At 43.0% G+C, this 13,770-nt stretch overlaps 1 protein-coding gene across 10 annotated transcripts in view; it reads left to right on the top strand.

The window, feature by feature from the left end:
- The window catches only part of PRDM10 (PR/SET domain 10), a 47,081-nt gene that overhangs the window by 19,018 nt on the left and 14,293 nt on the right, over positions 1 to 13,770 (top strand). For 9 of the 10 annotated variants that reach the window (XM_056322703.1, XM_056322702.1, XM_056322710.1 and 6 more), the window contains 7 exons: positions 11 to 252; positions 1,312 to 1,515; positions 3,525 to 3,597; positions 4,250 to 4,367; positions 5,310 to 5,439; positions 7,561 to 7,788; positions 13,056 to 13,403. In XM_056322703.1, coding sequence (XP_056178678.1) covers positions 11 to 252; positions 1,312 to 1,515; positions 3,525 to 3,597; positions 4,250 to 4,367; positions 5,310 to 5,439; positions 7,561 to 7,788; positions 13,056 to 13,403 — 1,343 coding nt within the window. The remainder of the gene's footprint in view (positions 1 to 10; positions 253 to 1,311; positions 1,516 to 3,524; positions 3,598 to 4,249; positions 4,368 to 5,309; positions 5,440 to 7,560; positions 7,789 to 13,055; positions 13,404 to 13,770) is intronic. The other variant, XM_056322712.1, reaches the window with a different exon arrangement.

Below are 13,770 nucleotides of genomic sequence, written 5' to 3' on the forward strand. Positions count from 1 at the left end.
TGTGTTGTAGGGTGTGAAGAGTGTAATAATGCACATCCCTCTGTGTGTCCCAAACACGGACCTTTGCATCCAATCCCAAACCGGCCTGTGCTGACCAGGGCGAGAGCCAGCCTCCCCTTGGTGCTCTATATAGACAGGTTTTTGGGAGGTGTGTTCTCCAAAAGGCGTATCCCAAAACGCACGCAGTTTGGACCTGTGGAAGGACCCCTGGTTAGACAAACTGAACTCAAAGACTGCTATATCCATTTGAAGGTAAGGGGGGATGTGCGCGAGAGAAGAAGAGGGATCGATTTGTGCTTGAGCTTTGATCTTTTCATGAATGTGTCGGTCTGCGCCCATGTTGCTTCACTAGAGATGTTCTTTTGTTGCTTTCGTCTTTGAATGTGACTCAGAAATACCCAGATTGCTTTGGCTTGAAATCTACGCTGTTATTCAGGGAGACACAATAATTGTGGTGAATATTCTGGCATTACGGTGTTACAGTATATAGGGCACATAACGAGGAATGCTGTGAGTCACTCTCACGTGGGCTGAAGCAGCATCTGGACATAAAAATAGCAGCCCCATCTGAGGATGTTTTGCAGCCGTTATCTTGTGTCATACTGTAACTTAAGTTAAAAATATTTTTCTTTCCCTTTCCCTCCTCTCCCCCATGAGATGTAGGGGAGAGGAGAGATTTTTCTCCCTTTCCTCGTGCCAAGGCATTGGCGTGAGGAGTAATAGATTTGACTTTTATCCGTGTATTTACTGGTTTTGATAGAGGAATTGGTCTTTTATTTGCTGGAGGTTAGCTCCCTTGTGTTAGGAGCGCTGGTCTCCGATGTCAGTGCCTGTCACCACAGGCAGATTCAGCAGCCCAACAGAAGTTCAGCTACAGAGTGCTGCTTCCAGCTTGAGGCAGCGTCATGAGTCAGGAAATGAAAGGAGAAGTGGGTCTGCCACTTAGAAACATCTGACAACTGATGCTCTGTAGCCTACTAAAGCTACAGCTTCTTGTGCCTCATTGATAGCCCCATGCCAAGTACCGTGCCTGACCCTTTTAATGAATGCTTCTTGCTTTTAAAAGCCACGGAAGGGTCCATTGTGTCTCCCTAGTTCAATCTCTACCTGTTTTTTAAGTGCTTTTTTAAGTGCTGCCTCGTTCTGGATCCCTGCTAGCAAAGAGAAAATCAGCTATGCCTTCATTGCTTTCCTAATGTAAAAGCTGCATGGGCACAGTAGTGATTTGTGGGGGTTTTTTATTAGAAACTCAAATTCTTTTGAACCTGCTGCCAGGCAGTTACAGTCACATGTAATTGGATTTTGCTACAGGTTTCCCTTGATAAGGGTGACAGAAAAGACAGAGATTTGCAAGAGGACCTATGGTTTGAACTTTCTAGCGAGGCTCTTTGTAACTGGATGATGTTTGTGCGTCCAGCTCAAAACCATTTGGAGCAGAACCTGGTAGCATATCAGTACGGCCATCACATTTATTACACAACCATTAAAAACGTGGAGCCCAAGCAGGAACTCAAGGTATGGCACTGCTCGTGTTTCGTGACTCACTTTTTTTCTACTGATGAAATCAAATCTTCCGAGTTGCTACCTAATAAGTGCATCTACAAGTGCTGGAAATGATTGCTGTAAAAAGTTTTAGGGCTTTTTTTCTCTGATAAAGCACATGATGGCCTGAATCCAATGTCTCTGAAGTCAGCAAGTAGCTAGTCACTGACTTAGGGACTTCAAATGAGCTTTGGCTCAGGTATATAATGAGGAAGTGTAAAATAAGAGTATGTAAATGATTTGTCTGTCACTGTCATGCTTTACACTGCATGTATTTTGCTGATGCAATCTAATTTTTATTGCAGCAGTCTTATTCTTTTTAGTTCTGGATGCCCTTTCCAGTTAGTCCTGTGTGTCCCTGACTTGTTTTCTGGTGCCTTAAGTGAATATGGTCTCTCACTTTACCTGGCTTTCCTGGAACTTTTGAAACTTTGCATGTGGAAAATGATAAAGGATATTGTGACTTCCCTGTGAGTTACTTTTTGTTCCCTCTAAAAATGTATTGTTTACTTTGAGCTCAAAACAGCGTGGCTGGCTGAGATGGCCTTTGTTTTCAACATCTTTTGGGGAACAGGGGGAAACCAAAAAACTTTGATGTGAGGAAATGGTTCTTCAAATCTTTTCTTGCGTGTAAATTTCAACAATTTCACAAAGGTTTTAAACACACTTTGCTAAACCAGGGCATAAGCCTGCTTTATACGCTTGTTGCTGAGTTTTAAGAGTCGAGCTCTTTTTGGTTTCTCTGAAATCAGTCCTTAATTTAGGCTGAATCGCTAGAAACCTCGTTAATCCATTTTAAGTGTTTCCAAACATCATTTTCTCAACAGTTTTTTTTTTAAATCAATTTGAAATCAGACTTTAATTAAATCTGTATAGAGCTGTCTGCAGAAGCACCATTTTTCTTGCTTTATGTGTTAGTAGTGTCTTTTGGGGTAAAATTGGTTTGATAATTGAAAGCAAATTACCTAGGCTCTGCAATGTGTTTTCCTTCCCACATGGGTGTAGGGTATTTGTATAAATTTTGTCCAAAGACTGAACTGGGGGGACCAGTCAGTTAAAAGTTGAGAACTTCTGTAGTGTGCGACAGGTGAGTAGTCTAGGAGCTCCAAGCTTTCTTCTTTGTCCAGCTAGTGAGAATCCCACGAAGTAACGCGTGCCTGTGAGTGAGTCTCTGAAGGAATTAGAAATGCTGCTCACCACTGCTATGAAAATGCCTGTGGCCCACTGCAATTTTAAACTTGGCCAGATTTTTCATGTTGAAAATCTGTTTGTGCCGCCTTTAAGAAATCCCTTTGAAAATGGAACCTTTTTAATCAAACAGTAAGGTGAAATGAGAAGTGATGCAGGAATTCTCAGCTACATGTGAGCATCTGATTTTAGGCTCTAATAAACTTTGTCTTTCTGCTTCCCATCGTTCTCTCTGCTGAAGGCTTCCTAAATCCCTTGTATAATGAAATTGGGGCCATTGTGCTGCAGCCTGGCAGGTCTTTGTTCTGGAAAGCAGGACTGTATTGCTGGAATCCTTCACAAGCTCAGGAACATTTTAAATGAGTCTCTGCGGATGGTGCTGCCTATTGTCTGTTTAAAGAGCAGGAAGGAAATGGGGAAATCCCCCGAGTTAAAAACTTTTCCATTCCCCTTGGTACAACAAAGCAACAGCACTCCGCTGACATCCATCCTTTACACTCATACGGTTGGGTCTAAAGAGATTAATCTTGCTTCCTTTAGAGCTACTGGTAGCCGTGTGTGAGATGAACATTCATATTAGGAGGTTATATCTTAAAATTAAATGGATATGCTTTCTGAGCAAAGCTCTTTTATTCCGCAGTAGGGGCATATTGATCTCAACAGGTGTTATTGCTGCCTTCACCCTCAATAATAAGAGATAGTGGTTGAGGCAAGCAATAAAAACCATTTTCAAATTATTTCCCTTTAGTTCTGGTTCCATCTACGTGTTCTGTTGTCTTGTATTCCTGCTGCAGGTGTGGTACGCTGCCTCTTATGCAGAGTTTGTGAACCAGAAGATCCATGACATATCTGAGGAGGAAAGGAAGGGTAACTTGGGCTCTTCTGCTCTCTGCTTTTGCGGTGTGCTGGTGGCTGGGTGTTGTACTACTTAGTTTCAAGTATATGGCCTGTGTAGTGCTCCCAAAATTCTGCTAGGTTAAGGAATGTTTAAACCAGATCTAGATTTTATTATTGGGACTTCTACTAACTCTTCTCATGTTAATATTACAATAATTTAAGCTTCTGCCTCAGTTTCTGGGAAGCAATAGGCTGCTGCTGGAAAGAGGTATGTTTCTGAACTTGATGTCTAATGTCGAGTCTGTGTCATAAACCAATGAGCTACTGCTTCAGACTGAGAAATTTCTCTTGACTTCCCCTAACTTACGCCAGAGAGAATCCTGCAGGTGCTCTTCCATACAAGGGTAAATTTCAGGATCTCCCTGAATTTTAAACAGTGTTTATATTCCATGTGACTTGTCCCCAGTGACCTTTTCGTCCTTCTGTGATGAGCTGTAGTCATGCCACAGTGCAGAGGGAATGAAAAGCAAAGCTAAATGAAGCAGTGCTGGGTATTCTGTGGTCTGTCTAACCTTCAGGGGTGAAATGTGGTCTGTGGAGGACAGAAAGGCTTGGGGTGGGGAAGGGGTGTTTAGCTGGTGATGACTGAAATGTGGTCGTTGATGTTTCCTATCGAACATAGTTCTCAGAGAGCAAGAGAAGAACTGGCCGTGTTACGAGTGCAATCGTCGTTTCATGAGCTCAGAGCAACTCCAGCAGCACCTCAACTCCCACGATGAGAAGCTGGACTTCTTCAGCAGGTACCGAAAGCTTTAGCTTTGCCTGTGTGTCACTGGTGTTTCCCCAGACTTGCAGAGAGGAGGGTCTTTGCCCTGCAGATCTTACTGACCACTTTGGGTACCTGTGAGAGAATGGGTCAGCGCTAGGAAGTAAGAATATGACAGGAGGAAGCTGACAGGTGTAAGAGACTTTGTGAAAGAAGTAGCTTGAGGGAAATAAATACCCCGTTGAAACTGGTGAGGTTGCTTTGGCTTGCTTTTAGTTTTTTGCCGATGACTTGAAGTGCAATATTTCAGTACCACAGTTTTGAAATACTGACTTGTCTCAGATGTATGCAGATACAGAGCTTGGAGCACAAGAGTTCTAGTGGTTTGGTTTCTCGTTGGGCTGGCAAGATAGTTTATCCTGACCTGTTAAAAGCTGAATCTACAAACATCCATCAGAGAGCAGAAGACATTGGTGCCACCTTTCTCCTCTAACTTAGCAAGTGGCTGTGTTTTGGTTTGGGGTTTTTTTGACACGAGAAATTCTTTCCTCCAGCTTACTGCCTGGCATCAATGGCTAAGTGCGTTTTTAGAGAGGGATGTTATGGCTTCAGGTTTTAAATTGGTTCCCTTGTGCAGTTGTTCGATCTAGCTGAAAACATTTTCCAGCACACCGTACACTGGGGTGTTGGAAGTAGGAGAGTTGCCATGGCAGAGGACTTGCTAGAAGCCAGTAGTCCTCAGTCCCACAATTACAGAATTAGATTTTAATGTTTTCTGGTAGAGCACAACATAAATACCAGCCAGTATGCTATTTTTTTGCGCTCAGAATTTCTTCAGGTTTTATTATTTACTGCAGGTCATTGTTACTGAGTTGAATAGGTGAATAGTGATGCTAAGAAAGAACACGTAACATCAGTGGAGATTCCAAAGCCATCTTTTTTTTGTCTCTAACCTGGAGCAATATGTATTCTGCAGAGCCAGAGGCCGAGGTCGTGGGCGAGGAAAGAGAAGGTTTGGACCAGGCAGACGCCCGGGGCGCCCTCCCAAATTCATGCGTATGGAAGTAACCAGTGAAAATGGGGAGAAGTGTGAAGAAGGGACACAGGTATATTTTTGCAGATGGAGAGGATGAAAAAAAAATCACGTGCGATATAAACTCTTGACTAAAAGAATTTGGGGCATTGGTGCAGATCAAGTGTGTGCTTTGGACTTACACCCAAGTAATTATTGGTTAATTACTGGGGACAATTCTCGGCCGGGGGAGCACAGTACTCTCCTTTTATAAAAACTGTAAAATCACTTGCATTTCTACAGCAACTTTCATCCCAAAGCACTTAGCAGGGAGATAGGTTATTGCGGCAGTTAAGCAGCATCACAAAAGTAATTTAGACAGTAAAACTGTAATGGGAATTTAGGTTCGTATTTGTCCTTTCTGGAGCGTGAGGTCAGAGCCTGCTCTTATAACTGTTGCTGGTGGAATTAAATCAGTTTGCGCTATGATTCTTTATGATATTTTAATATTAACAAAAGGGCCTCCTGTAGGCATACTTACTGCAGAATGTTGTTTTGCTTGTATTCTACTATGATGCGCTTAAGTAGAATGCTAAATTCCCTCTGATGCTGACGACACATAGGTTACCACCAAGTCCTTTTAGGAAAGGTGTCAGAAGGGATCAGTGGCTCTATTTTATGGCTTAGCTGAAAGCTGATATCTGGAGTGGTAATTTTCGTCTGGCATCTCACTGGGTCGTGGTTCAGACTGAGAGGAGGAATGTATATGTTGCCTATGAATGCTTGTTTTCTGGGCCTGCGGGATTGCCCTAAATGTGACGTTAAGTGCAGACAGTTGCGAGATCGCCCTCTTTGCAAGCTGATGTGATATGAGCCAGCTCCATTTAGACGAGTAAGCATAACACTGTCTCTCTGGAGTTAAGAGTTTGGGAACAGGGCTTACTGGGCGCAGTCCTGTGCTAATGTGGCTAAATGGCCTCTGGACTGGAGGTGGTGCCCATCTTGCCAGCTTGGACCGAGGCCCAGGGCTGGTTCGCGTGCATCCATACAGTTGAGCAGGGCTGTGGTTCTGTCCCGAGCCTTTGGAGGTCTGCCCGCCTCGCTAATGACTAGGCATGAGTTCATCTGCCTGAGAACATGAGACTTGGGATGCTGTGAGCACTGTTTAACGTCAGCAAGCATGGAAACTTGCCACCTAGGCCGGGACTGGACATTTGGCTGGTATATTGCTCTACTAAGTGTCTCTCTCTGGTGAGCATTCAGTGTTTATAACAGCTGCGCTCCTTCTGGCACCTCCCTGGTTTTCTTCTCCCACACCTGCTTTTGTGCTTTGACAGTACCAGCCTTGAGCTGATATACTTTTGGTGCTCTGTTTCCTAGCTTGTGCTTTTAAGTTTCATGAGTTGCATTAAGTGATGTCAAGTAAAGATCTGTGGGTTTGTGGGTTTTTTGCTTGTAGTAAGAGAGGTTTCCATCCCAGAGGAGTTATTGGAACTTATATGGAAAGAATGTAGATGTTTGGCATGTGCTTCCTGCTCCCAGCACCCTCCCTTTTTCTTTTATGCTAATGCAAAAAAGGAGGAAAACAGCTCTCTGTGATAAATATAAGTGATGTATGCAGCTGGGTAGATGAGAGTATGCAGAGCTTGGAAGCTGGGTAGCAAAATGCACAGTGCACGGCATAATCATCTCGTTTGTCACTCTCCAGTTCAGCACTCCAGCTAGTTTGTCGGAGAGGGGGAGACACTGCATAACAATACATGATAATGTTTCAGAGTGACAACAGTTTCAATGAGACAGAAATTCTCTGCTTTCCCTGGTCTGTGCTAGTCTATTTGGTTGTACTATTTCTCACAGGTCAGCCTACATCATCTTTGGTTAAAGCAGTAACAGTCATGAGTGCAGAAGAACTTGCTTGGCTGTTCCCATCAGGGTCGTTTTGATTGTCTTGTGTCTGATCAGACAATAATAATGGCCAGGAGAGTTCCCTACCTGCAGCACTTCCTCCCTGGCAGTCTGAATGTTGTTGCTGTAGGTGCAGGTGATCTGCTTAGAGCATCAACAGAATGCAGTAGGAAAGCGTTAGTGTAGACACGTCTTGTTTATATAGCTTGTGATTAAAAAATGTAGAAATCTTGTTGTCTGCTGAGTATTATCAAAGCATTTTTCAGTGGGTGGGGGGAATAATCACTGGTTGTATGATTTGCGATTTCAGGACTTGCTGCATTTTTCCAGCAAGGGGCAGTTTGATGAGGCCGGACAAACTGCACTGAATGGGTTGGAGCAGCAGGAACAGACTCCAGTGCCATCAGAGACGCAGTCGGCACTGGAGCAGCAGTCAGAAAACCACCCGCTACAAATCCAGCCGCAGCACGATGAGAGCACGGTGCCTACGCAGAGCACCATGACAGCAGATGACATGAGGCGAGCAAAGCGTATCAGGGTAAGCAAAGAGGACAGCGGATCATGTCTTCTCTCACCCTCTCCATTTGCTGTAATCGAGAGAATGCCGGACCTGCCTGCCAGGACCAGCTGGTCTCTTTCTCTCGCCGTCGTATCCATTTCCAAATCCTGTGTAAAGTGTCTCATTCCTAGCAATTTTCTTTGCAGTGAGAGGAAGACAAATCTTATGTAAAGAACTAGTATCTCATGAGATGCTAGTGAGAACTGGTCACCAACTGGAGCTGTTTCAGTTCCAGCACAGTAATTCTTTAATAGAAACACAGTCCAACCAAGCTGGCAAGCAGGAGTGCTTCAAACAGCCGGCTGAATCATGGTACTGTGGCACAGACTAATGACTTGTTCACAGCACCATCTGTGTCTCCCAGAACTCTTTTCTTGCAAATAGTTGCCAAAGAGGAACCACGACCTCTGTTTAGATCCACTATGATGATGATGATGATATTTAGTGATAAAGTCCTTTCTTGGGGTAGAAAAACCTGCCTTTGTGAGATTAAAACCTGTGCTAAGAGCTTTGTGTACCAACAGCAAACACTTTGAGCCTGAGCTTTGTGTCAATTGGGTGAGCTGTTTTTTTCTCTGTGTGTGGGAGGGAAATGATTCAAGCAAATAATCCTTCAAGCCGTGTAACTGTGAGATTGGTTTGTTTAGCTTAAAATCTTTTTCTCTTTCTTCCATGTGTAAAATTTTGATTACAGAAAGGAACAGCTGCAATTGGGGTAAGACTTCATTTATAGGGGATGAGAAAGGATTAGGAAAGAGTTGAGTAACTGTTCCGTATAGGAAGGCGTTGAGCCAAATTTTGCTCACAGTTTATAGCAATATATATGCGAGACCAGTGTTACCTCATAAATGCAGTGGCATATCTTGAAGGAAGAGTTTGGCTCAGGCACATTAAGGCTGCAGAATTAACCATATAAAATGCTTGTGCCCTCTGAATGACGAGTTTCTACCAGTAATTTGATTTTTCATATGTTAAAATCTAGGAGGATTTTTACTGAATGTATTGAAGGATGGGTAAGAAAGTGCAAAGGCAGATGCTGAGTTTTTGTAGTGGAGAATACAGGTGTTCACTGCTTACAGTATGCCGCAACTTCCTTGGTGGAAAGTTGAGGCCTGGGTACGACGGGAAGAGAAAATGTTGCCTGTTTCCCTGAACTTTTGAAGGCAAGATGCCAACTCAGGGTTATCTTAAACAGTAAATGTGGGAAGAAGGGGACAGAAATTCTGAAGTTACTTTTTGTCATGTGATTTTGCCTCTGTTCCCTGAAAAGTCATTACAAATGGATGACAACTAAGAGGACTGCAGTAGTGATTTAGTCCTTGGTGATGTGTTTGTACCTTCAAGTCTCCCTAACTTCCCATACATCTGGCAGCTCGCATTCAGGCAGAGTCCTGGAGATGTTTCCAGATGGAGCACTGGCAGAATGGCAGATGGATGGTTGTGTAGCACCTTTCCGTATTGCATCAGACTGTGAGCAATGAGAACTTGAGATAAGAGTTAAACTAGCAGGCATTATTTTTTAAGCACTGAAAAATCACGGCAAGCTCTATAGCACCCTGTGAGTGCTCATTCAACTCGACTATTCACACTTTTTTATAATGACATGCGCTTAATATCGTAAGCAGGCAAGCATTTGGTTTTAAGATGCATAAGTACATCATTCACTTCCAAAGAACAGGTAGAAAGTCTTGACTCCTGATTGTGATCTGGAGACCTGTGTAGCTCTAGTTCTTCCTTATTACTCATATAGGGTTTGATTTTCAACAACAGCAATTCTTTGCAAATTGCTTCAACTTTTCTGAGGTCTAAAGCAGTGATGCTCTGAGTGCTTTCACTCTGTCTGGAAGCACTGATCTCGGGTGCCCCAGGGTTCAAGTCCTGATAGGATCAGTTCATTTTTCAGCCTCTGCTTCAGAGCCTGTGGGGTTTTCTTTGGAGATCAGACCTTAAATAGGGCAGTTATGTCCCCAGAGTTGAAAAGTGACACTCACCCTTCAAGATTCTCGTGTAACAAACTAGAGGAATGTTGTGGTCCACAGCCAAAATGAATATTTGTTTTTAAGTCGGTTCTGGGCAGTGTCCAGAGTGTTGATGCGCTGATCCCAGAAACTGGCAGGGATAGGAGTATGATTTGGAAAGCACAGTCACTTCCTTCGTGCTGAAAGAAATGCAGCTGGTTGTATAACAAAGAGTACAAACAGTAAGATGAGGTTAAAAAAAATCCCTACTCCTGAACTTTTTAACTCTTCTAATCCTTGCCCTGTTGTCATCCTGCCCTAATTATTCCCTTCTGCTAAAAGCATTTCGTTCTCACTGTGGCTCTGCAGTATGCATTACATCATTATTAATCAACTCTAAGAAAACATGAAAGGTCACAAAACACCTTCAACATTATCTGTGGTTTTTATCTTTGCCCTTTAACTCCCCTTGGGCAGTTATTAACTACAGGGTAAACCTTGAAGATCTGCTTAGTGTTTCCTGAGGCAAAAATCTCAGGAGTTTTGCCTAAGTAAAGAGTAAACTCTTAGCTGGAAGAGCTGGCCCTCGTAGTGATCGGCAGAAGCGTGACTATTGCAGAAGTCAAGGCTTCTGTTTTAAAGTCCATTGCATAACCTAAGTATTTTTCTTTCCCTCAATGCTGCCTGCTCAGCTGGAGCTGCAGGTAGGTTTGGTTTGCTTTTTTTGTTTCGTTGGGTTTTTGCTGTATCTAATCAAATGGTACGTACGTACGACATTGCCTTCCATGTTGTTTTGTCCAACTTCTGTTTAGTGTTTCCTGATTGAGCCTGCATCGTAACTTGTCACATTTGTTCTTCTTCAAGTGACCGATGCCCAGAACTAAGTGTTATATGATAACAGTTTGCATTCTTCTAGTTCTTTTCATACTGACTGCAAATTTAAGGTGAATATTATAGGAGTAAACTGTACTGCTATAGTTTAAATACTATAATATCCATCTTAAAATTTTGGAGGATTTGTTTGCGCAATTCTTTGCACTGTGTCAATGTTATCAGTTAATGAGACAACACTTAGTTCTCTTTTTCTGTGTTTATGGTTGATATCTAACCCAAGAGCCATAAAACATTTCACCCTTCTGCAGCCTTTGAGATAGCAATGGAGCTGTGTTGATTTACATGGTGTAGAGGTCTGGCCTGCTATCTTACCAGTCAGGTCACTGGTAAGGCACCCGTGATCCGATAGCAAAGTACAGGAATAGTGGAATTAAGAACTTGAAGTGCATCTCGTCAACTCTTTGGTTTATTAGCATATCCCTGTAGGTAAAGGGAAAATTATGTATTTCTGACTCGAAGAAACACATTAATCTTTACAGAGCACACATCTATCTTTCCAGCTCACGGTGTGACTTACAGCAGATCTGTGTATTTCCCATTGTCTCCGCTTGTAAAATGGAGAATGGAGATGATGATAATTCATGGGAGGGCTCCTTTGGGGCTCCTGTATTAAACTGTTAGCATTTTTTAAAGAGCAAAACGGTTGCTCTCACGTTCCCTTTCTTGGAAGGAAAGTATAGGTTTCCCTCTGCAGTTCAGACAGTGAAAAAGATCGTTCAGGTTTGCTAACTTAATCTCTAGTGCAGCATTTTGCAGTATTCCCAAGCTGTTCCCTCATTCTAGCAGAAGAGCTCTTAACTTCATTTTCTCAGTGTCAGCTGTTGGCACACACTTAAGGGACACAGCAAATGTCAGCCCAGACATTCCCACAAGAAAAGGAGAGAGGAAACCAGGGAAATACGTTTTCAGAAGCCTTGAACGCATCTTGTGGAGAAGTATGTAATATTGAACGTGTGTAAGCGTAGGTGCCAGCAGTGTTCTAGTGCTATTTCTCTCACTACTATGATGTAGATCCTGTCTGTAACATCTGAAAAGAGAAGACCACAATAAACGACAGTGTACAGGTCTTATTTTGGAGGAGAGTAAACACTCCTTAGACTTCTTGCAGAGAAATAGCAATATTGCAGTGTACTTTGAGTACAGTATGAGTGATGTGTGTAGTGGGAGTTCACACATGCAGGGACATGACTGACTTCCAGCTTTGCAGCTATACTACATCGAAGTTCTCATCCAGTATTGAAATGCAGGTGCAGGGCTTGTTACCTGTTTCTACAGGCATCGTGTCCAACAGCATTTGTTCCTCCAGCAGACAGTGCTGGTATCAGGACTCGGAGGGCTCTACATCGTTTATCTGAAGGCGGGAAAGGGAAGAGGCAATAATTGTGAAATGTTTTGGTGTGTGCTTTCCCCTCAGTCTACCTTTTATGTAACAAGAGCTAGGGGCTGAGCACAATTGTGCGCAGTAGGAGCGAAGGAAAACAGGGAAGAGCAGCCCAGTATGTTAAATTTTAAAATTAATATTTGCACAACATGTGTTATGCTCAACTCACAATATTCTTAAAGTTTCTTGCAATACCAGGAAAAGCAATTGGAAGTTTGACTGTGTATAATCAACTGCCCTCTGAGTGGACAACAGAATCTATCAGAGTTCCTCCTGATTTAGCACCAGTGTGTGTCTGTCATCTTTATTTTCAGGCTCTTGCACATGATATATGCTACATGGCAAAGAGAGGCAAATTGCTCACAAGTTCTTACCTGTTGCTTCTAAACCTGCCATTCTGCCCCTGCTGTAATGTTTCGAAACTATTCTTCTTTTTGATAATAACGAAAAGGCTTAAGCCAGCATCTCTTGAATGTATGTTCTACCAGAAGTTTGCAGGCAAAATGCTAAACCACTGCTGCACATCTCTGTGGTGATTTTTGGTGCAGAGGCTGATTTTGTAAAGGGCTGTGGAATTTCATAAAGCCCTGCTCCTGAGTGAAAGACAGGGTGCTAGCTCGCCATTCCTTTGTAAGGTGGCTGAACTTGTGACCTGATCCCCAACAATCAGCTGGAATTGCAGCTTTTCTCAGGCCCAGGGCTGTACTTCAGAGAGGACTTAGTTTTATTTTACAGAAAAATGCCATACCAAAGACAAAAGTTAGCTAAATTGGCAGAAAGCAGGGACTGGAGAGGAAACTCCTCTACTGCGTTCTCCTAACTCAGTCTGTAACTGCAGGTACGTCCCTTAACTTCTGCCTCCCCTTCTGTAATATGGAGGCAGCATCTATAATGCACGAGCATTTTTTGAAGTTTAAGTTCACCGATCATCTGGTATATTTAATCTTGAAAATATTTGGGTGTGCAGTCTGTACTTAATAATATAAGCTAATGTTTTTTCAATTCTTTTTCAGAATGCAGCTCTTCAGCACCTGTTCATAAGGAAATCCTTTCGTCCATTCAAATGCCTCCAGTGTGGGAAGGCCTTCCGTGAAAAGGACAAACTGGATCAGCACTTGCGGTTTCATGGACGGGAAGGGAACTGCCCTTTGACTTGTGACATCTGCAACAAGGGCTTCATCAACAGCAGCGCCCTTGAGACCCACATGAAGTTCCACATGGACCAGAAAACTTACTCCTGCATTTTCTGTCCCGAGTCTTTTGACCGCTTGGATCTGCTTAAAGACCATGTGGCCATCCATGTCAGTGATGGCTATTTCACCTGCCCTACCTGCAAAAAACGCTTTCCAGATTTTATCCAGGTGAGATGCTGTACTGATTTGAAGCACTGCCTTTTGGGTCTCTCGCAAGCACTCTGTTTACAAATTTTTCAGTACTGCCCTTGTGTAATGCTGCATGTCAGTTCATTCTCACAAGATAAAGGGGTCCAATGTCAGTCAAATTAAAAAGGAAGAGTGACCAAGCACTGCTAGATGTTGTCTTATGCCACTGAAGTGCTCTTTCCACTTAAATCATCAGATGTGTTACTTCAGTCTGGCCTTAAGTACTGTACTGTGGGAGGGTGGTCCCTCACTCCCCCAAAAATGCCTAAAACAGAGATTCCAACTGCTTTGGGTTGGTACAGATCCATGGCACAAAAAGGAATTGTCTTTTGCTGTGTGCAATTTG

Source organism: Falco biarmicus, chromosome 20, assembly GCF_023638135.1.
Source record: "Falco biarmicus isolate bFalBia1 chromosome 20, bFalBia1.pri, whole genome shotgun sequence".
NCBI lineage: Eukaryota > Metazoa > Chordata > Aves > Falconiformes > Falconidae > Falco > Falco biarmicus.